Here is a 24,350-nt window from a genome sequence, read left to right as displayed (position 1 = left end):
ACTATTTGAATTTCCTTATTAAAAGAGTTTTTATAACAGATTCTCCAGGCCATCCCTGGAGGATGGATGCTGGGGGTAGGACTGAAAGTTTCCATTATCTCATCATGATTTTTAGTTTTTATGGTATCCAATCTCCATCCTGAAAGCATCTAGGGGCACAATTTTTTTTTTTGGGGGGGTGGTGCTGGGGATTGAACCTTATGCATGCAAAGCAAGCACTCTACCAACTGAGCTATATCTCTAGCCATGCCCCTCTCCCCCCCCACTTTTTAAAAAAACATATTTTTAGTTGTAGATGAACACAATACCTTCATTTTATTTATTCATTTTTATGTGATGCTGAGGACTGAACCCAGTGTCTCAGGAGTGCTAGGCAAGTGCTCTACCACTGAGCCACAACCCCAGCCCTAGGGGCCCCATTCTGAGTCACTTCATTATTTATTATAAACTCAGGTGTGGTTAAAGGGGCTTGTTTCATAATAAAAGATACTATCATTCAAGAAATTCCAAAGGTTTTGGCAGCTCTGTGCCAGAAACTGGAGACAACAAATTTTTTAATTATGCCACTCAGGGGCACCTCAGTTCTTACTGTTTAACATTAAGGATTTTCTTTTGATTGTTTTTTTTTTTGCTATAATCTAAATAATTTATTGTGGGAAATTAAATGAAAGGAACTTTCTACTTTTAGCAAAAGTTTGAATTTATTTCCTGTTTTTTTCTCTCATAGGTCACTGATGAATTATTGGAAAAAATTGCATCAAGAAGTCAGAATATAATTGAAATCAACATTTCTGACTGTCGCAGCATGTCTGATACTGGCGTATGTGTTCTAGCATTCAAATGTCCTGGACTTCTTAGGTATACAGCCTACAGGTGTAAACAGCTTTCTGACACCTCTATTATTGCAGTTGCCTCTCACTGTCCTTTACTTCAGAAAGTACATGTAGGCAATCAGGACAAACTTACTGATGAAGGACTCAAACAGGTAAATTTTAGCATTTGAAGAATGATTTTACTAATTAATTAAAAATGTTTTGCAGCAATACTTTAAAAGGTTGTTGTATTTAAAAGAATGCTCAGAGAATGAAATGAGTCATCTTTTTTATGTACCAGTGAATTTTTATTTGTTAGTAAATTAGAGTGCCATAGTTACAATCAGTAAATCAACTTTGTTATGTGTTTAGTGAGTGCCTGAGCTTCTGTGACCAGCCATTCTATTAATTTATGTTTTTTTTTTTTTTAACTTTAATTTGCTTTAAGAAACAGTATGCAGATTGGGTCAGCAAAAGTTGCACCCCTGTGTCCCTCCCACCCCCCAATCCCAGGATTAAACCCAGAGACTCTTTACCATTGAGGTATTTCCCAGCCCTTTTTATTTTGAGACAGAGTCTTGCTAAGTTGCCTAGAATAGACCCAAACTTGTGATCCTCCTGCCTTAGACTTCCAAATTGCTGAGATTGCAGTAGTGGATCAGCTGCCTGCCTGGGTCAGAGAAGGTTTAAAAAAAAAAAATCTGCTTTTTTGGCTAGGGGTATACCAGGGATTGAACTCGGGGGCACCTCAACCACTGAGCCACCCCCCCACCCCACCCCCCGTCCTATTTTGTATTTTATTTACCGACAGAGTCTTACTGAGTTGCTTAGCACCTTGATTTTGCTGAGGTTGGCTTTGAAATTGTGATCCTCCTACCTCAGCCTCTTGAGCCACTGAGATTACAGGCATGTGCCACCGTACAGGGCTAAAAAAGTAATCTTAATTTCTCTCTTATATTACTAGATACATACATACATGATTTAAATTATTTAAGTATGGAAGTCTAAATTGAAGAGCATAAAATGAAGACAAATGGTAATCATCTGAATTTCACCGAATAATTGAGTTAAAATTAGCTTTACATATACTTTTTTTTAATATGCTTCCTTTGGAAATGACATTTAGAATTTCATGGATCAGAGTGGATTGTTCATTTCACAAATGAAGATCCTTAAATTTAAACATTACAGACGAATTAACTGAATGCTTAATATTAAAAGAAATTTGGGAAGATTTATCCTAATTGGTAACTACTGAGTGTGTCAGATTACATATTAAGTATATTACCAGTTTATAAGGAAGCCTATGTCATTGCAAAAACAAATTGTGCAATAACAATTTTGCTTGTTGTAATATTTTTCATCATTGATTCTGCTATGTACAGGACGATTCACTAGCATTTCATGAAGTTCTTAAAATGTATTAAAAAATTAATGTTTTATGGAGACATATACATGAAGGTAGCATGATTTTATTTGCTTGATAGAAATTCTCAACAATTTATATTTCACCCTGAAACATTTTTAAAAGTTCTGTGAATTAAGAACTGAATTCAACTGTATTTAAATCTCATGAAATTTTACAAATAGGGATTAGTTTAGCAGACTACTGAGGGTGTTCCTAGTATTATTTGTGAAAAACAATAAGATCACAGTTATGGTTGAAATAGAATGATAACTACTTTAAGAAGTAAAACTTTAGTGTGCTGCTTAAGTATTATGAATTTTATTATTGTGAAACTAATTATGTAACTCCTCCCTAGAATATGAGGTGTTTTTGAGCTTGTTAACCTGTTTAGATTAGAGGTTTGCTTTAGATTTTCCTGGTTTCTGAATTAGGTATATATAAATTATGTTTCTGATAGAAATAGTAAAACAGTACAAATTTTTTTCCTTAAGCTAATTCTGTTCTTTAGTATTTACATAGCAATCTCATTGTAGTGTAGAGAGTAATATTTTCCTGTCCTTAAGACTCTCCTGTAGCAGGGTTATTTTATATTCTTTTCTTCTGATGGAATAGTGTTATGGGTATAATAAATAATGGCATATATATATATATTATATATATAATATCAAATAGAAATATAGTTTTATGAAAAAACACAGATATGCAATGCACATTAATATTATCTATTCTGTGTTACTATGTTAAATAAGTGCTGGCCTTGACCCACTCACTAAATTAATTTTATGACTCAGTGATATTTTGATAAACCCTGCTTAGGAGCATATTATGTTTTCAGTCAACTAACAGTTTTTAAGATATACAAATAAAGTTGCAAAAGCCTGGATGGGGCTATTCTTAATTGATGAATTTTTTTTTTATTGTTGGTCGTTCAAAACATTACGTAGTTCTTAATACATCATATTTCACAGTTTGATTCAAGTGGGTTATGAACTCCCAATTTTACCCCATATACAGATTGCTGTATCACATCAGTTACCCTTCCATTGATTTACATATTGCCTTTCTAGTGTCTGATGTATTCTGCTGTCTGTCCTATCCTCTACTATCCCTCCTCCCCTCCCCTCCCCTCCCCTCCCCTCCCCTCCCCTTTTCTCTCTCTACCCCCTCTACTGTAAATCATTTCTTCCACTTGTATTATCTTGTCTTACCCCTCCTTTCCTCTTACATGTAATTTTGTATAACCCTGAGGATCACCTTCCATTTCCATGCCATTTCCCTTCTCACTCCCTTTCCCTCCCACCTCTCATCCCTGTTTAATGTTAATCTTCTTCTCAAGTTCTTCGTCCCTACCCTGTCCTTGGTTACTCCCCTTATATCAAAGGAGTCATTTGGCATTTGTTTTTTAAGGATTGACTAGCTTCACTTAGCATAATCTGCTCTAATGCCATCCATTTCCCTCCAAATTCTATGATTTTGTCATTTTTAATGCAGAGTAATACTCCATTGTGTATAAATGCCACATTTTTTTTATCCATTCATCTATTGAAGGGCATCTAGGTTGGTTCCACAATCTTGCTATGGTGAATTGTGCTGCTATGAACATCGATGTAGCAGTGTCCCTGTAGCATGCTCTTATTAGGTCTTTAGGGAATAGACCGAGAAGGGGAATAGCTGGGTCAAATGGTGGTTCCATTCCCAGCTTTCCAAGAAATCTCCATACTACTTTCCAAATTGGCTGCACCAATTTGCAGTCCCACCAGCAATGAACAAGTGTGCCCTTTTCCCCGCATCCTCTCCAGCACTTGTTGTTGTTTGACTTCCTAATGGCTGCCAATCTTACTGGAGTGAGATGGTATCTTAGGGTAGTTTTGATTTGCATTTCTCTGACTGCTAGAGATGGTGAGCATTTTTTCATGTACTTGTTGATTGATTGTATGTCCTCCTCTGAGAAGTGTCTGTTCAAGTCCTTGGCCCATTAGTTGATTGGGTTATTTGTTATCTTATTGTCTAATTTTTTGAGTTCTTTGTATACTCTGGATATTAGGGCTCTATCTGAAGTGTGTGGAGTAAAGATTTGTTCCCAGGATGTAGGCTCCCTGTTTATCTCTCTTATTGTTCCTTTTGCTGAGAAAAAACTTTTTAGTTTGAGTAAGTCCCATTTGTTGATTCTAGTTGTTAACTCTTGTGCTATGGGTGTCCTATTGAGGAATTTGGAGCCCGACCCCACAGTATGTAGATCATAACCAACTTTTTCTTTTATCAGACTCCGTGTCTCTGATTTAATTTAATTGATGAGTTTTATTGTGTTAATGATTTCTCTTGAACTCAGTAACTTAGCAATTCACTGAATTGTTGGTTCTATAGCTAAAATTTTTTCCTGTTTTTTCAGTACAAACTGACAAATATTTTAAAGCGATATGTATATATTTTATCGATAATGTCTCTAAAATATAGTTTTTTCATAAATGATATAATTTTGATTGACTTTAGCAAATATCAAATGTGTGTGCTTTTTGAATTCTTTGACTCAAAATCAATTGCTTAGATATCTAGAATTTAATATTTTAAGAGTTGGATTCTGTTTACTAATGTTTGTCAAACTTATGGTGAAGCACCTAAAAGACCATTTTTGACTAAACTATCTTTATTTGTGAAATAGCACTTCGTAATGTTGGTATTTATATTTCCATAAAATATAATTTTACCCAAATAATTTTACTAGTGGAACAGTTTTTACCAGTGGAACGTATATGTATATCTTATAAAATTATAATCAAAGCCGGGTATGGTAGTGCACGCCTGTAATGGGATGCTGAGGCAGGAGTTCAAAGCCATCCTCAGCCATAGCGAGGTGCTAAGCAACTCAGTAAGACCCTGTCTCTAAATTAAAGAATACAAAATAGGGGGCTGGGGTTGTGGCTCAGTGATAGAGTGCTTGCCTAGCACGTGCAAGGCCCTGGGTTCAATCCTCAGCACCACATACAATAAATAAAATAAAAGTATTACTACAACTAAAAAAATAAATATTAAAAAAAAAGAGTACAAAATAGGGCTGGGGATGTAGCTCAGAGTTCAATCCCTGGTACTATTCCCCCTCTGCAAGAAAAAAAACAAAAACAAAAACAAACTATGATCAACAGCTCATGGTGGCACATGCTTGTAATCCCATCATTTGAGAGGTTGAAACAGGAGGATTATAAATTCAAGGCAGCCTGGAGAACTTAGTGAAATAATGTCTCAAAATAAAAATAAAAGGGGCTGAGGATATAACTTAGCACCCCTTTGTTCAATACCCAGTATGGCCAACAATAATAACAACAAAACAAAAACTATAATCATGTATCTAGGACAGAGAAGAACATTTAAGAATAATAGGCTGTTTTAGTTTTCCTAATATTTTCTTATCACTTAGTATTTGCCAGCTAGCAAATGATAGCAATAGCAAAGTATTAAATAAATGCAATAAATAATATTTGTTAAGTTACTATTTTATGTGTCTGTCACACCTGAATCTAATTTCATGGAACTCAGCATTTTTGGAAATGAGTCTCTGTAGGCTGAAAATGATGTAAAGATAATAAGTGTTGCATTGGTAAATTTTAATCTGGTGATACTGTGAGGTTTTTTTAATCTTTCAAACCAAATATTTAAAGTGATGTCAGCAAAATATTGGAGTAGGCAGCTCTAAAACCCTGTCCCTCCATAAAAACATTGAAAAACAAGTGAGAATTATCAGATCCAACTTTGCCAGAACTTTGGAAAACAGTAAAAGGTTTATAGTAACCAGGGGAAAACTAAACCATGAAAAGGGCAACTAAAAAGTAGAAGGAATGCATTGTGACTTTTACTTTTCTGAACCCTTCCTTCTTCCTACCTTGACAACAGGTGTGAAGATAGTCTGCATTTGCAATGTCCCTGGTGCCAGAAGTAATAAAATGGACCTTATTTGTAAATTATTGTTTTCCTGTTCTAACCTATAAGAGAGCTACTCAAAGGGTTGTTACAGGTGCTCATAGTTCTGTTTCATCTGATTTATAACTCTTTTGGGGAGGAAAAACAGTGGATATTGACTAAAGACATGTGGCCAATGGAAAAACTTGCATTTACTTTGTGTGAAAAATTATGGTGAGACATACAGTAGACTTCCTAAGGCCTGAGAAGTTCCCTTTTTGGGAGGATTAAGGTAGTTGGAATACCATTGTATACAGGGGAATTTAGAACGCCATGTGCAGGAACTTCGGGTGTTGTTCAGTAGTAGTATGCTTGCCTAGAATTCAGGAGGCCCTGGGTTCTATCTCTTCCTCTGCAAAACAATAAACAAAACAAAAAAGCCACATGCTCAGGAAAACATAAGATGACCATAAACTTTCATTACTGGCTGCTTTCTAGGTTTAGTATAAACAAAAAGTAAAGGTCAAGGAAGAACTGTAAATAGGCACTGAACCACTCTGCAAAAACTGGGCAAAGTTTGTTCTAGTTTGTTTTGTTGGTATTCAAGGAAATCTCTTTCAAAACACTGGCTTAACATAAATTAATCCTTGAATAATAAAAGACATCAGGGTGCTGGGGCTGGGGCTCAGAGGCTGCAGTAGCACACTTGCCTGGCATATGTGAGGAACTGGGACAATTCTCAGCATATAAGTAAATAAAATAAAGGTCTATCAATAACTTAAAAATCAAACCCTGGGGGAAGTGGGAAGAATCTGATTACCCAAGTTTCTACATTATAATATTGATACCTAGTTTTTTTAAAAAAAGAGTCACAAGGCATGCAGAGAAATAGAATATGGCCCCAATAATTGGCAGAACCCATCCTTAAGGAAGCCTAGACATTGAATTTATTAGGTAAAGATTTTTGGGTGGCATATGCCTGTAATTCCAGTGACTTGTGAGGGTAAGGTAGGGACTTGAAAGTTCAAGGCTAGCCTCCACAATTTAGTCAGACCCCATCTCAAAAAATAAAAGGACTGGTGTAAAGCAATCCTGGGTACAATCCCCAGCTTCCCCCAACAACAGCAACAACAACCAAAAAAAAAAAAAAAAAATTTTTTTTTTTTTTAAAGTAGAACTGCCCTGTAAGAAATGCTAAAGGAAATGATAAAAGAGAGCTCCCAGGTGACTCATGCCTGTAATGCCAGTGACTCAGGTGAATGAGTCAGAAGGATTGTAAGTTCAAGGCCAGCTTTAGCAACTTGCAATGCCCTATGCAAGACTCTATCTCCAAAGGAAAAGGACTGGGGATTTAGCTCAGTGGTAAGAATCCTTGGGTTCAATCTCCAGTTCCAAAAAATGAAATGCCAAATGAGTATACTTTAAGCTGAAATAAAAAGACGCTAGATAGTAACTGAAAGTTATGTGAAGAAAAAAAATCACTGGTAGAGGTAACCACATAGGGGTTGAATATACAAGATGGAAAAAGTTTGTTCCATACAAATAGTAACCAAAATACAGCTGGAATGGCAGTTTTATCATACAAGATACATTGTAAGTCCAGAAAGCTTACAAGAGACAATGAGAGTGATAGATGTTGAGAACATTCATAATCCTTTAGGAAGATGAATAGTTAAATGTGATTGTTTAGAGATTCAAGAGAATCTCTAAATATATGTAAAAAAAAAATTGAAAGACTTGAAGGGAAAAATCTACTTTGATAGTTGGAGACTTCTATAACTCAATAATTGATATATCAACAAAGAAATACAAAACATGAATGATAGCATAAACCAAATTACATCTAACAGACATGTATAGTATACTTCACTCAACAGTTGAAGAATACATGGAACATTTTCAAGAACATGTTTTCATAAATTTAAAAAGAGTATTTTCTCTGACCATAATAGAATTAATATGGAAAATAATAACTGAAAGAACACTAGGAAATACACAAACATACAACCAATGGGTCATAGAAAAAAATAATGGATGAAATTAGAAAATATTTGAAATGAGTGAAAATGAAAACACTACATACTAGAATTTATTGGATTCAGCAAAAGCATCATTCAGAGAATACCTTATAGCTATAAAAGCGTATAAAAAAAGTAAAATCTCAAATCGGTAACCTAAGTGTACATCAGAGGGAACCTGAGAATATAGAACAAGCAAACCCAAAACTAGTAGAAGGAAGGAAATAATGAGCAAAGTAAGGATAAACAGAATAGAGAACAGAAAACTACAAAGAAAATGAAGGAAAACAAAATTATATCATTTGAAAAGATCCAGAAAATTGACAAACTTTGAATAGATTTTGACTATGGAAAAAAACCTTGAAAATTAATAAGTCATACATGAGAGTGGGCATTGGTACTGACTTTACAGAAATAAAAAGGATTCTGTGAGAAAACTACACCGACAGTATAGATGAAATGGACATTTTTCTAGAAATAAACTATAGAAACAGATTCAAGAATTAGAAAATCTAAGTAGATTTACACCAATAGATTAACACCAGTCCTTCTCAAATTCTTCCAATTCATTCTGTGAGGCCAGCATTACCCTGCTTCTGAAGCCACATGAAGACATTGAAATGAATAAATAGAACCACAGACCAATAACTATGCAAAAACTTTCAGCCAAGTGGTGGCAAACTGAATTCACCGGCATATTAAAAGGATTATGGATCATGACCAAGTATAGTTTATTCCAGGAGTGTAAGATTTGTTCAAGATACAAAAATCAATTGATGTAATATATCATGATAACAACACAGAAGAAAAAGAATAAACAGTTGTTGTTAAAGAATCATTTAAAGAAATCGGCACCCTTTCATAATGAACTAGGAATAGAGTGATATTTCTTCAACATAATAAATAAAAGCCATATGTGATAAACTAGCTGATAGACTTAGTGCTGAAAAATGGAAAACTTAAGAACAAGAAAAAGAGAATGCAAATTTTTTGTTCTGCATTCTTCTGTGAGTTCAAACCAGAGTAATTTGACAATAAAAAAGAAGTAAAATGCTTTCAAGTTGGAAAGGAAGAAGTAAAACTATCTCTTATTTGCAGATGACATACTTTTATATATAGAAAACAAAGAATCCACAAAATAACTATTTTGAATTAATAAACATTTTCAGTAGCATGCCATGACAGAAAAGTCAGTTATATTTTTGCCCACAACAATGAAAACCCCCAAAGAAATGGAATTCAAATAATTCCATTTACAGTAGCAACTAAATTTTTCTGTAAATGCTGCTTTTGCTTTATTCCATAAAATTTGACATGTACTTTCATGCTAATTTAGTTGAATATTTTTTTAAAATTTCTTTTGAGGCTACTTCAATCCTTGTGTTATTTAGAAGTGTGTTGTTTAATTTCTGAATATTTTTGGATTTTCCAAATGATTTTTCTGTTATTAATTTTTAATTCTGGTGTGTTCTGAGAGCAGATATTGCATGATTTCTGTTATTTTAAATTTATTAAGGTGTGTTTTTAAAATTTTTAATTTTTTTAACTTGTTCTAATTAGTTATACATGATAGTAGAATGCATTTTGACACATTGTACACAAATGGAGCACAACATTCATCTCCTTCCTCTGGCAGAACTTTGTGCAGAGTCACACAGGTAGTTTAATCATACATGTATATACGGTAATAATGTCTGTTTTATTCCACTGTCCTTTCTATCCCTACATCCCCTCTCCTCCTCTCACTCCCCTCTGCCCAATCCAAAATTCCTTCATTCTCCCTCCCCACATTGTGAATCAGCATCTGCTTATCAGAGAAAGCATTTGGCCTTTATGACTGAGTAATATTCCATTATGTATATGTACCACATTTCTTTATCCATTCATCTGTTGAAGGGCATGTATTTTGGTTCCATATTTTAGTTATTGTGAATTGAACTACTCTAAACATTGATGAATCTCCATACTGCTTTCCATAGTGGTTGCACCAATTTGCAGTGCCACCAGAAATGTATGAGTGTACCCTTTTCCTCACATCCTCACCAATACTTAATATTGCTTATATTCTTGGTAATTGCCATGGTGACTGGAGTGAGATGAAATGTTAAGAGTAGTTTTGATTTGCATTTCTCAAATCACTAGAGTTAAAGTGTGTTTTATGGTCCAGAATGTAGTCTGTCTTGGTGAATGTTCCATGTTAGTTTAAGAAGAATATGTATTCTGATGTTACTGAGACAGTCTACAGAGGACCACCATATCTAGTTGATTGTTGGTGTTGTTGGAAGTCAACTTTTTTTCTTTTTTAACTGCTGTGCATTAAAATCTCTAATTATCATAATGGAGTTATCTATTTTACTCTGTCACTATTTTTGCTTCATATATTCTGACACTCCTATTAGGTGCATACTTGTTCAGGGTTATTATATCTTCTTGGAGTATTGTCTCCTTTATCATTATATTATGTCCTTTTTATCACTGACAACTTACATGGAACTCTGTTCTGTCTGAAGTTGTTATAGTTATTCCCAGAGTTTATTTAATAATTGGAATCTTTTTTACATTTCTGAAGGATTGCTTTTAAGTATTCTCTTTTCTCTCAATTTGTAAATCTCTCTTAGTGTATAGTCATTTAGGGATTAATTTAAATATTCAAATTTCATTTGATGACAATTTTTGTGACTGTTTCATGGACTTCTTTTTTAAAGACTTTTTTTGTTTGTTTGTTTTAAGAGCAGTTTTAGAGTCATGGCAAAATTGAGAGGAAGTAGAGATTTCCTATATTCTTCCTGCTTCCACATGTGCACGACCTTCCTCATTATCAACATACCCAACCAGAATGGTCCATTTATTACATTTAATAAACCTTCATTGACACAATCAGTCCCAACATCCATAGTTTATAAAAGGGTTCATTTTTGGCATTGTGTATTATGGGCTTTGGACAAATACAAGAAGAGATAGTTCTACAATTATAATATCATACAGAATATTTTACTGCCCAAAATGTCACTCTACACTCCACTCTTAACTTTGGGCAATCACTGATCTTTTTATTTTCTTTATTATTTTAAGTGTTCCAGAATGTCTCTGATTCCAGTTGGAATTATATAGTATAAAGTCTTTTTGAATTGGTTTCTTTGACTTAGTAGAACATATTTAAGGATCCTCCATGTCTTGTCTTTTTTTTTTTTTTCCTTCTTTTTTTGGTACTGGGGATTTAACCCAGGGGTGCTTTACCACTGAGTCACCTTGAAACCCTTTTTATTTTGTATTTTGAGTTAGGGGCTTTCTGTGTTGCTTAGGATCTCCCTAATTTGCTGAGGCTGACCTTGAACTTTCAGTTCTCCTTTCTCAGCCTCCAGTGTTTCTGGGATTACATCTTCCATCTTTTGACAGCTCACTTATTTTTAGCACTGGGTAATATTCCATTATCTGTGTATACTACAGTTTATCCATTCAACTACTGAAGGACATTTTGGTTGCTTCCAAGTTTTGCCAATTATGAATAGTAGGACTTTTTATGGAAATACTTTTCCATATTCTTTGGGTAAATAGCAATGAACATGATTGCTGGATTTTATAGTAAAAGTCTCCAGCTATTATAAATTAATAAATTAGTAAATCAATCTGTTTCTTCTTGTGGTTCTTTAATTTTTGGCTTTACATATTCTGACAATTTGTTGTTGTTGCACATACACTAAGGATTGCTGTCCTTTTGAAGCATTTATCCTTTTTTCATCATTATGTAATGTTAGCTTTTGTGTTCGCTAATGTTCTTTGTTTTGAAGTCTGCTTTGTCTGAAATTAATATAACTTCTTTTAGTTAGTGTTAGCATAGTATTACTTTATTTATCCATTTGTTTTATTTCTCTCTTTTTTAAAATTTTGGTATCAGTGATTGAACCCAGAGGTGATTTAACACTGAGCTGCATCCACAGTTCCTTTTAATTTTTTCTTTTGAGATAGGGTCTTACTACATTGTTGATGTTGGCTTCAAACTTGTGATTCTCCTGCCTTAGCTCCCCAGTCATGGGGATTACAGGTGTGTGCCACTGTGCCTGGCTATCCACTTACTTTTAGTCTCCGTATTTCTTTACATTTAGAGTGGATTTCTTATAACTTGTAGTTGGATCCTATTTTTTTATTCATCCTGACAGTCTCTGTCTTTCAATTGATATGTTTATTCCCTTGACATTTAAAGTGATTATTGATATAATTATATCAATATCTACTGTATCTGTAAATGTTTTCTATTAGTGGTCCTTAATCTTTGCTTCTTCTATTTTTGTCTTCTATACTTTCTCTGCCTTTTGTGGTTTTATTGAGCATTTTATATGGATCCATTTTCTCTCCTTTCTAACCAGATCAGCTTTATTTCTTTTTTTTAAAAAAAAATTAAGTGGTTACTCTAGAAGTCACAATATGTGTTTATGACTTTCAAATAACACTATGCTATTTCAGGGGGGTACAAATACCTTATAATAGCAACATATTTCTAACTGTTCCTTCCTAGTCCTTATATCATTGTTGTCATTCATTTTGCTTACACATAAAACATAGAGATAGGTACAAAAATGTATATTATCAAGTATGTTGTTGGTATTATTTTGAGCAAACTTTAACTTGTTAGCTTACCTAGACTTAAAAAAAAAAAGTTTTACCTTCACTATTATTTCTAGAATGCTTTTTCTTTTTGTAGATCCAAGTTTCTGACCTACATAATATTCCTTGTTTTAAAAAACTTTATTTTTTTTTCTTTTTAATTTATTCTAATTTGTTATATATGACAGCAGAATGCATTACAATTCATATTATACATATAGAGATTAATTTTTCATCTCTTTGGTTGTATACAAAGTAGAGTAACACCGTTCATGTCTTCATACATGTACTTAGGGTAATGATGTTCATCTCATTCCACCACCATTTCTACCCCCATACCTCCTTCCTTCCCCTCCGTACCCTTTGCCCAATCTGGAGTTCATCTAATCCTCCTATGCTCCCCCCATAAACCCATTATGAATCAGCAGTCTTATATCAGAGAAAACATTCAGCATTTGGTTGTGGGGGATTGACTTACGTCACTTAGTATTATATTCTCCAACTCCATCCATTTACTGGCAAATGCCATGATTTTATTCTCTCTTACTGCTGAATAATATTCCATTGTGTGTATATACCACATTTTTTTCATCAATTCATCTACTGAAGGGCATCTAGGTTGCTTCCACAGTTCAATTATTGTGAATTGTGCTGCTATAAAGATTGATGTGGCTGTGTCCCTGTAGTATGCTGTTTTTGAGTCTGAGTATAGACTGAGGAGAGGGATAGCTGGATCAAATGGTGGTTCCATTTCGAGTCTTCCATGGAATCTCCGTAAAGCTTTCCAGATTGGCTGCACCAATTTGCAGTCCCACCTGCAGTGTATGAGTGTGCTTTCCCCCCCACAATCCTCGACAACCCTTATTGTTGTTTGTATTCTTAATAGCTGCCATTCTGACTGGAGTGAGATGAAATCATAGTTTTGATTTGCATTTCTCTAATTGCTAGAGATGTTGAACGTTTCTTCATATATTTGTTAGTTGATTGTATATCCTCTTCTGAGAAGTCTGTGTTCAGTTCCTTGGCCCATTTATTGATTGGGTTATTTGGTTTTTTGGTGTAAGATTTTTGAATTCTTTATGTGTCCTAGAGATTAGTGCTCTATCTCAGGTGCGTGTAGTAAAAATTTGCTTCCATTCTGTAAGCTCTCTATTCACTTCACTGATTGTTTCTTTTCCTGAGAAGAAGCTTTTTAATTTGAATCCATCCCATTTATTGATTCTTGGTTTTAATTCTTGTGCTATAAGAGTCTTATTAAGGAGGTCAGGTCCTAATCAGACATGATGAAGATTTGGGCCTACTTTTTATTTTATTAGGTGTAGGGTTTCTGGTTTAATTCCTAGGACCTTGATCCACTTTGAGTTGAGTTTTGTGCATGGTGAGAGGTAGGGGTTTAATTTCATTTTGTTGCATATGGATTTCCAGTTTTCCCAGCACCATTTGCTGAAGAGGCTGTCTTTTCTCCAATGCATGTTTTTGGCACCTTTTTCTAATATAAGAGAACTGTAATTATGTGAGTTTGTCTCTGTGTCCTCTATTCTGTACTATTGGTCTACAATTCTATTTTGGTGCCAATACCATGCTGTTTTTGTTACTATTAGTATAGTTTATGGTGTGATATAGTGATGCCACCTGCTTCACTCTTGCTAAGGATTGCGTTAGCTATTCTAGGTCTCTTATTTTTCCAGATGAATTTCATGACTACTGTTTCTATTTCTATTAAGAATATCATTGGGATTTTGATTAGAATTGCATTAAATCTGTGTAGTGATTTTGGTAATATGGTCATTATGACAATATTAATTCTGCCTATCCAAGAACAAGGCAGATCTTTCCATTTTCTAAGGTCTTCTTTAATTTATTTCTTTAGTGTTCTGTAGTTTCAGTTGTAGAGGTCTTTCACCTCTTTCATTGGGTTGATTCCCAAGTTTTTTTATTTTTTTGAGGCTATTGTAAATGGGCTAGTTTCCTTGTTTCCCTTTCAGAGGATTTGTCACTGATGTGCAGAAATGCCTTTTATTTGTGGGTGTTGATCTTATATCCTGCTACTTTGCTGAATTCATTTACTAGTTCTAGAAGGTTTTGGGCTGAGGATCTAGCTCAGTTGGTAGAGTGCTTGCCTCGAATGCACAAAGCCCTGGGTTCAATCCCTAGCATCACCACCAAAAAAAAAAAAAAAAAAGCATTTATTGATTTCCTTATATTGAACCAACCTTGCATCCCTGGGGTGAGCCCCACTTGATCGTTGTGCACTATCTTTTTGATATGTTTTTGTATTTAATTTGCCAGAATTTTATTGAGAATTTTTGCTTCTATGTTCATTAGAAATATTGGTCCGAAGTTTTCTTTCTTTGATGTGTCTTTGCCTGGTTTTGGAATCGGGGTGATATTGGTCTCCTAGAATTAGTTTGGGTGTGCTGCCTCTTTTTTTATTTTCTGAAATAATTTGAAGAGTATTGGTATTAGTTCTTCTTTAAAGATCTTGTGGAACTCAGCTGTGTCCTGGGCTTTTTATGGTTGGTAGGCTTCTGATGGTGTCTTCTGTTTCATTGCTTGAAATTGATCTCTTTAAATTGTGTATATCATTCTGATTCAATTTAGACAAATCATATGATTCTAGAAATTTGTCAATGCCTTTTGTATTTTCTATTTTGTTGGAGTACAAATTTTCAAAATAATTTGAAATTTTCTTTTGTATTTCTGTAATGTGTGTTCTGATGTTTCCTTTTTCATCACAGATATTAGTAATTGAGTTTTCTTTGTCTTTTTGTTAGCATAGATAAGGGTTCATCAATTTAATTTACTTTTTCAAAGAACCAACTTTTTGTTCTGTCAGTTTTTTTCTGTTGTTTCTTTTGTTTTAGTTTCATTGATTTCAGCTCTGATTTTAATTATTTCCTGTCTTCTACTGCTTTTGGTATTGATTTGTTCTTTTTCTGTGGCTTTGAGATATAATTTTAGGTCATTTATTTGTTGACTTTTTCTTCTTTTAAGGAATGTACTCCATGCAATGAACTTTCCTCTTAGTACTGCCTTCAGAGTGTCCCAGAGATTTCAATATGTTGTATCACTGTTCTTATTTACCTCTAAAAATTTTTTGATCTTCTCCTTCACGTCTTTTGCAACCCATTGTTCATTCAGTAGCATATTATTTCATCTCAAGGTGTTGGAGTAGTTTTATTTTTAAATTTTATCATTGATTTCTAATTTCATTCCATTATCATCTGATAGAATGCAGGGTAGTATCTCTACTTTTTTGTATTTGCCAAGAGTTTCTTTGTGGCATAATATATGTTCTGTTTTAGAGAAGGATCCATGTGCTGCTGAGAAGAAAGTATATTCACTCGTTGATGGATGAAATATTCTATATATCTCAGTTAAGGCTAAGTTATCGATTGTATTATTGAGTTCTGTAGTTTCTTTGTTCAGCTTTTGTTTGGAAGATCTTTCCAGTGGTAAAAGACGTGTGTTCAAGTCACCCAGAATTATTGTGTTGTGGTCTATTTGACTCTTGAACTTGAGAAGAGTTTGTTTGATGAATGTAGATGCTCCAGTGTTTGGGGCATATGTATGTGTAATTGTTATGTTTTGTTGATGTGTGTTTCCTTGAGCAGTATGAAATCTCCTTCTTTATCCTGTGTGATTAACTTTATCTTGAAGTCTACTTTATTTGTTATGAGGATGGAAACCCTTGCTTTCTTCTGCAATATGAGTGGTATGATTTTTCCCAATCCTTCACCTTCAGTCTGTGGATGTCTTCCTATGAGATGAGTCCCTTGGAGGCAGCATATTGTTGGGTCTTTTTAAAAATTCAATCTGCTTGTCTATGTCTTTTGATTGGTGAGTTTAGGCCATTTATATTCAGGGTTATTATTGAGACATGATTTGTATTCGCAGCCATTTTTGCTTATTTTTTTTTATTTTTTAAAATATTTATTTTTTAGTTTTAGGTGGACACAGTATCTTTATTTTTTATTTTAATGTGGTGCTGAGTCTTGAACCCCATGCCTCATCCATGCTAGGTGAGCACTGTACCCCTGAGTCACAACCCAGCTCCATTTTGTTCATTTTTGGTGTTTAACTTGACTTGGTTTCTCCTTTGATTAGTTTTTCCTTTGGTTTAATACCTCCCTCTGCTGATTTTCATTGTCATTTTTCATTTCTTTCTCATGGAATATTTTGCCTAGGATGTTCTGTATCAGGCTTTCTAGTTGTAAATTATTTTAACTTTTGTTTATAATGGAAGGTTTTTATTTCATCATCAAATCTAAAGCTTAATTTTCCTGGATATAAAATTCTTGGTTGGCATCCATTTTCTTTCAGAGCTTAATATATGTTTTTCCAGGATCTTCTGGCTTTCAGGGTCTGGGTTGAAAAATCTGCAGATAACCTAATTGGTTTTCCCCTCTATATAATCTGATTCCTTTTTCTTGTGGCTTTTGAAATTCTCTCCACTATGCATTTTCATTATAATGTGCCTTGGTGGATCTGTTGTAATTTTGTAGTATTAGCATCCTGTTAGCCTCTTGTATTTAGTTTTCCAGTTCATTTTCATTTTGAAAAAAATTTTCTAATATTATCTCATTGAATAGATTGTTCATTCCTTTGATTTGGAACTCTCTGCCTTCTTCTATCTCAATAATTCTTAAATTTTGTCTTTTTATGCTATCCCATATTTCTTGAATGTTCTGCTCATGATTTCTTACCATTTCAAGATTATATATTTTGTCTTCCTTGTCTGAGGTCCTGTTTTCCAAGTGGTCTAATGTGTTGGTGATACTTTCTATTGAGCTTTGAATTTGGTTTATTGTTTCTTTCATTTGAAGGATTTCTGGTTTTGTGTTTTTGTTTTTTTTTTTAGAACTTCCCTCTATTGTAGGAATCTTTTGCTTCCTGTATTTGCTTATGTTGCTCTTTATTGAAATAATCTTTTGCTGCCTGTGTTTGCTCTCATATATCCTCCTTCAATTCACAGTACATGTTAAGTATGTACATCCTGAACTCCTTCTCTGCGGTGCTGGCTGTGGATTCTAATAATGTAGTATCTTGATTTATTTCTTCCCTTGTCTTTTCATGTTTTTCATGTGTCTTCCCTCCTAGCACTGTGGATGTGATGCGTTAACGTTTTACCCTGTAGACTTCTAGGGTTGTAATACCTGCCTTTAGAAGGGAAGGACAACATTAATAGATCCCAATGCAAATAAAATACAACCTTAAACCAAATAGTTGCTGTTAAGACATTTATAGTTTGGTCACAATATACAGAAATGGCGAGTTCCGTTATTATCCACAATATAAACAGTAGGTTTGCAAAAGGGTTTATAGTTTCTGATGGTGGACAGAGGACCAGGAATGAGGTGTAGGATGAGATGTTGAGGGGTAGGAGGTGAGGATATAGAGTTATTATATCTTCAGAAGTGTGAAAGAGGAATCTAAGAGGTTAGTAGCAGGAGAAGAGGAAGGAATTAATTTTGGGTAGACATGTGGGAAGACATTAGAGTACATAAAACAAACACATAAATATTATGAAAAATAAAAAAAATGTATAACTAGGAGAAAAAAGAATATACAACTGTAATATACTATTCAGATATCACAGTCCTCAGTATCCTAATTCATGAAAAGTACTTGGTTTCACATATGTTGGGGATGTGAGGGTGGGAGAATAGAGAGTGAGAAGAAGAAAAAATCTCGACAGACAAAACAAAAGATTCAGTATCTTTCCTGATTCCCTTCTTATCCAGTAGGTGGGGTTGTCTGTTGTTAGCTGGTATCTCCACCCTCAGGATGGTAAAGGTTACCAAGGTGGGAGTGTTGGTCTTGGGTGCAGGGCACGTGGAAGTGGTGTATTGCACCAGCTGATCCCTGATGGGAGACTGCACCCCAAGGATCTCCTTTGGGGTCTGTTCACGTGATGTGGGTGCCTGGTCTTATCTCCTTATCTCACCTGTAGATCTCACCATTCTTTGTCTCTAAATTAGTTTCTAAACTGTATCTCTCTCACCCTCTCCCTTTCTACTTCTTAATCGGGGACCTTTCTCTCCAGAGGTCTTGAGGGTTGTGCTTTGGGGACTGACCACTGTCTTTGAGAGCTGTTTTGTATTGCGTAGTCACTGTGCCGGGTTATTGCTGCCAGGGAGAAGGGGGAGTTGGGAACTATGGTACTTGCCCAGCTGGTTTCCCAAACTGGGAGTTGCCCCAACTAAAGTTGGCGATGAAGGTGACCCCAGATATAGGCAGCTGTTTTAAGTGATGGTGTGTTGGATCAGTTGTGGGGAACTGGGCAATGGTGTTGGACGATGTGTTCAGAGATGAGCTCTGTGACGTAGAGTGTGGGACTGTTGGTTGTCTTTAGAGCCTGTGTGATGTCCTTCGGTGCAGGCATGTTACCATGCGTAGGGGACTCTGGTGGTGGCTACAGAGTCCCAAGATGGAGAAACTAGGGGAGCCCCACGGTGGTAGATGGGGGTCCACATGGGAGTAGCGGTCAGTTTCTGCATGTCGTTAGTGGCCTGGTCACCTGTGTGGGAGCTGCGTCCGGGATTTATGCATGGGTGTGTGGCCAGGAGTCTGCGAGGGTGCTCATGCCAGTGGAGGGTGCTCATGCCCGGGAGCCCTGTGTAGGTGAGTAGTCGGGAGTCCTGCTCTGATGCTGAGGCCTGGACGGCAGTTGTGATTACTGTGTGGTATCAGCTGTGGGGGCGGGGGTCCTCTTTCTCTCGCAGAAAAGCAATATTCCCACTACTTGATTCCCACGTCACTGAGTGACACAGAATGCTGCCTCCCTCTGGCCCACCATGTTTCAGGATTCAAAACTTTTTATTTCTTATAAAGCAAATCTACTGGCAGCAAATTGCCTCAAAAAAAAGTTATTAGTTTTTGGTCTGAGATGAGAACATCTTTCTTTATCCCTTGCTTCTGAAAGATAACTTCACGCATTAGAGAATTTTAGATTGGTGTTTTTTGTTTTTTTTTTTACTCATAACTTCACTCTACTCTCTTGTTTGCATAGCTTCTGAGAGAAGTTGGAGAGAGAACAGTTTTTATACTTTATAGGTAAGTTTTTTTTTTGGGGGGGTTACTGGGGATTGAACTCAGGGGCACTTGATCATTGAGCCACATCCCCAACCCTATTTTGTATTTTATTTAGAGACAGGGTCTCACTGAGTTGCTTAGTGCCTTGCTTTTGCTGAGGCTGGCTTTGAAGTCTTGATCCTCTTGCTGCCTCAACCGCTGGAGCTACTGGGATTACAGGTGTGCAGCATGGTGCCTTTTTTTTTTTTAATCACTGGAATATTTCAAAATTTTTACTCTGTCTTTGATTTCTATAGTTTGAAAGTTCTGTGTGAGAGTCTCTGAGCTTATTGAGTCTGTGAATTGGTGTCTGATATTAGTTTGGGGAAATTCTCAGAGTTCTTCAAATATTGCTTTGTTGTTTTTTCTCTCTTTTTCTCTCTCTCTCTTTTTAAATATTTATTTATTTTTTTTAGTTTTTTAGATGGACTCAATATCTTTATTTTTATGTGGTGCTGAGAATCGAACCCAGTGCCTCACGCATGCTAGGCGAACATGCTACCACTTGAGCCACATTCCCAGCTCCTGTTTTCTCTCTTGATATTTCTTTCTTCTCTCATTATTTCCATTTCATCCACATTGTTCTCTCTCTTTCTCACTATTTCTCTCAGGGATTGAATCTAGAGGCACTCTACCACTGAGCTATATTCCCAGACCTTTTTATTTTTTATTTTGAGAAAGAGTCTTACTAAGTTACCCAGGCTGGCCTCCCAACTTGCCATCCTTCTGCCTCAGCCACCTGAGTAGCTGAGATTATGGGTGTGTGCCATTGAGTCTGACTTTATATTATACCTTTTTAGTTGACCCATGGTTCTTGGACATTTTTATTTCCAGTCTTTTTCTCTTTGCATTTCAGTTTTAGAAATTTCTGTTACCATATTATAAAATTCCCAGAGTCTACTCAGCCTCCTCCAGTGTACCAAAGAGCCTATCAAAGGCATTCTTCCTTTTGGTTGTAATGTTTTTTATTTCTAACATTCTTTTGATTTCTTTTGAGAAAGTCCATCTCTCTAGAATTTCCATCCTGTGTGTGTGTGTGTGTGTGTGTGTGTGTGTGTGTGTGTGAGTGATATTGGAGATTTTACCCAGGGGTACTTAAGGTCTTGCTAAAATTGTTGAGGCTGGCCTTGAACTTGCAGTCCTCCTGTCTTTGTCTCTAATGTTGTGGATGAAAGCACATGAAAGAGAACATAAAAAGAAAATGGAGGCAGACCTTCTAGACCAGTGACACTTTTTTCAGCAGCAGAGGAGCACATCTTCAGGGATAAAATGGCCACGGGCCACCACAGAGGTTTGAGTTTTATAGGGCCTTAGCAGAACCAGGCCATGGAGAAGTTAGTTACTTTTGGCAGTGCTTTTTTTAGGCAGGGCCAAGTCATGTAAGGAGTTTTGGTGACAGGGTTAATTTAGGGTAGGTCAGGAGGGCAGGTTGAAGAACTCTAGGGGAAGTTCCCTCCCTCCCTGAGGCCTGTTGTCCGTATCCTTCATTCCAGATTCTGATAGGGATATGATGACTTGGGGCAACATCATCATATCTGGCTACTTCCTGCTGGAGAGGGGCAGAGAAGGAAATCCCCTATCAGAGATCTGGAAGAGGATAAGGAGGTGGGAGGTATTTGAGGCTCCTCTACAGTCCTGGTGGTTGTGATGTGAAGGGAATGTAGAGGAAGGTGGAACTTGGGTGTCGTCATGGGTGATTCCTTCCTTATGGGGCTCAGGAGTCATGTTGTGAGTGAAGGAGGCTTTTGCGTGTTCTTGGGAGGTGATCTGGGCTAGACAGGTCACCTTGTCAAGAAGTTGCTTCTGTATAAAGTTAACAAAGCAGTAAAAAAGGTTAGCACAAGAAAAGTGAGTATTAGCTGAATTAAATGAGGGAGAAGGAATGGACTAATTCTTTGCTGTTCCAATTGGTTCTTTAGTTATTTAACCTTATCCCTTACCAGTCTTGATTGATTGACAAGAAACAACATTCTTCCCTGAGGAATAGGCAGAGGCCTTGTTTGGTAATAAGGAAATCTAGGCTTTGATGATTCTGCAGGAGGACAGATGCCAGAGAGTCCAGTTGATTTTGTAAAGTCAGTACCAAATCAGTGACCTGTTGGATATCTTTAATAACTTGTGCTGACAATTTTTATAGTAGTGAAAAGAGGTTTCGAATCCTGCTGCTCCTGTGCCAACCCTGGCAGATATTTCTAACTCTTTGAGTAAGGGAATAAACTGAAGGGCTCTCTTATCAGGATGGGAAAACTTTGGTTGGTAGGTAAAACCAAATTGTGGAGTAAGAAAGACTAAGGGTACAGAGGCCAGTTTGATTTTTGGTAGGCAGGGGTAAATATGAGCCTCACAAAGGAAAAAAAAGATGCCTTAGAATTTGGGGGGTCATCAGGGCTGTGGGGCTAACCAACTCTGTCTTAATTGGTATTAAAACAACTGTTGAGCTGTGACCGGTTGGGCCTCACCTAGCGTAGGAAGAAGCTTCGGCACTGTTTGACTGTGTGCGGCCTCCGCTTGATGTCGGCCCTCGAAAAGAGCATGCACTTCGGCCGCCTGCCCCCTCGCCCTCCTCTACCGGGTAGTGGGGGCAGTCAGAGCGGAGCCAAGATGCGAATGGGCCCTGGAAGAAAGCGGGACTTTTCCCCTGTTCCTTGGAGTCAGTACTTTGAGTCCATGGAAGATGTGGAAGTAGAAAATGAAACTGGCAAGGATACTTTTCGAGTTTACAAGAGTGGTTCAGAGGGTCCAGTCCTGCTCCTTCTGCACGGAGGAGGCCATTCTGCCCTTTCCTGGGCTGTGTTCATGGCAGCGATCATTAGTAGAGTTCAGTGTAGGATTGTGGCTTTGGATCTGCGAAGTCACGGTGAAACAAAAGTCAAGAATTCTTTAGACTTGTCAGCAGAAACAATGGCTAAGGCTGTTGGCAATGTGGTTGAAGCCATGTACGGGGACCTCCCTCCTCCAATTATGCTAATTGGACATAACACGGGTGGTGCTATTGCAGTGCACACAGCATCGGCTAACCTGGTGCCAAGCCTCCTGGGTCTGTGCATGATTGATGTTGTGGAAGGTACAGCCATGGATGCACTTAATAGCATGCAGAATTTCTTACGTGGTCGTCCTAAAACCTTCCAGTCTTTGGAGAATGCTATTGAATGGAGTGTGAAGAGTGGCCAAATTCGAAATCTGGAGTCTGCTCGTGTCTCCATGGTTGGCCAAGTCAAACAGTGTGAAGGAATTACTAGTCCAGAAGGCTCAAAATCTATAGTGGAAGGAATTATAGAAGAAGAAGAAGGAGGAGGAGGAGGAGGAGGAGGAGGAGGAGGAGGATCAGTAAACAAGAGGAAAAAGGAAGATGACATGGAGACCAAGAAAGACCATCCATATACCTGGAGAATTGAACTGGCAAAAACAGAAAAATACTGGGATGGCTGGTTTCGAGGCTTATCCAATCTCTTTCTTAGTTGTCCTATTCCTAAATTGCTGCTCTTGGCTGGTGTTGATAGATTGGATAAAGATCTGACCATTGGCCAGATGCAGGTCCTACCCCAGTGTGGCCACGCAGTCCATGAGGATGCACCTGACAAGGTAGCTGAAGCTGTTGCTACTTTCCTGATCCGGCACAGGTTTGCAGAGCCCATTGGTGGATTCCAGTGTGTGTTTCCTGGCTGTTAGTGACCTGCTTTCCACCCCTCCCTCAACATTGAGCTCTGTTGTAAATACATCGCACCAGAGGCCTGATGCCGCTGTCTCCTCCTCACCATCCTGCCCGGCCATGTGACACCGGCTCCCTATAGACGGGCATCCCCAGATGTACAAACCCTTTTGTGTATTCCTGCCAAAAGCATTGTTTTCCAGGGCCCTTGTTCAACATTGGCCTGCCCAGTCCAGGGTCCCCAGCTTTTACCCCTTCCCTGTATAGGGGTAGCCTCTGCCTGTTCTCCCTGCCTTGCCTTTGGAGAATACCCATTCCTGGCATCATGCAATGCACCTGGGCCTAGATGTCTCTTCAGGCTCAGGGACCTCCATTCTCTGTGATTATTCTTGGCATGGTCCTGCCCTACCTCATGGGATGGACAATGCACAGGGTGGTCCTTATTTTTCCCCTAATACCAGTCAGGTACCTTTTTATCCCAGTCTTACTCTTCTGGTTCAGAAGACCCAGAGAAGCCAGGATTCCAGTCTTAGGTACAGGGAGGGGTGGTGGATAGGTAGCAAGCATCACAAGAAACCAGCCTGAAAATCAGGTACAGCCAGTCCAAGCACATGGCCTCCCATCTGGGTGAGCCCACTGTCCAACTCCCACATGTCTGGGCACCTGCCCTGGGCTGAGGCCAGGCTGCTCCAGGGGCCTCGAGTCCTCACCTGACAATGAGCAACCCAGGTTAAATACAGCCCATGCACAAAGCCATAGGCTAAAACATGTGGAATTGTTTTTAATAATTGAATTTAACCATTTTCATAGTTGGTTCTGGAGGTGTGCAGAATGCCCACTTGCCTCTTCTAGGCCCACAGCTTCTCGTTGCCATTTGTGGTTTCCAAGTCACTCTA

General features: G+C 37.1%; 1 protein-coding gene and 1 pseudogene across 1 annotated transcript in view; both read left to right on the top strand.

Moving 5' to 3' along the window:
- Fbxl17 (F-box and leucine rich repeat protein 17) overlaps nucleotides 1-24,350 on the top strand; it is a 516,653-nt gene that overhangs the window by 20,608 nt on the left and 471,695 nt on the right. Inside the window, exon 3 of the mRNA XM_026391318.2 lies at nucleotides 728-985. Coding sequence (XP_026247103.1) covers nucleotides 728-985 — 258 coding nt within the window. The remainder of the gene's footprint in view (nucleotides 1-727; nucleotides 986-24,350) is intronic.
- Nucleotides 22,246-24,085, top strand: LOC113184578 (protein phosphatase methylesterase 1 pseudogene; annotated as a pseudogene).

This window comes from Urocitellus parryii, chromosome 1 (genome assembly GCF_045843805.1).
Source record: "Urocitellus parryii isolate mUroPar1 chromosome 1, mUroPar1.hap1, whole genome shotgun sequence".
NCBI lineage: Eukaryota > Metazoa > Chordata > Mammalia > Rodentia > Sciuridae > Urocitellus > Urocitellus parryii.
The sequence above is the reverse complement of the archived record's forward strand: the minus strand, read 5'-3'. Positions and strand labels throughout refer to the sequence as shown.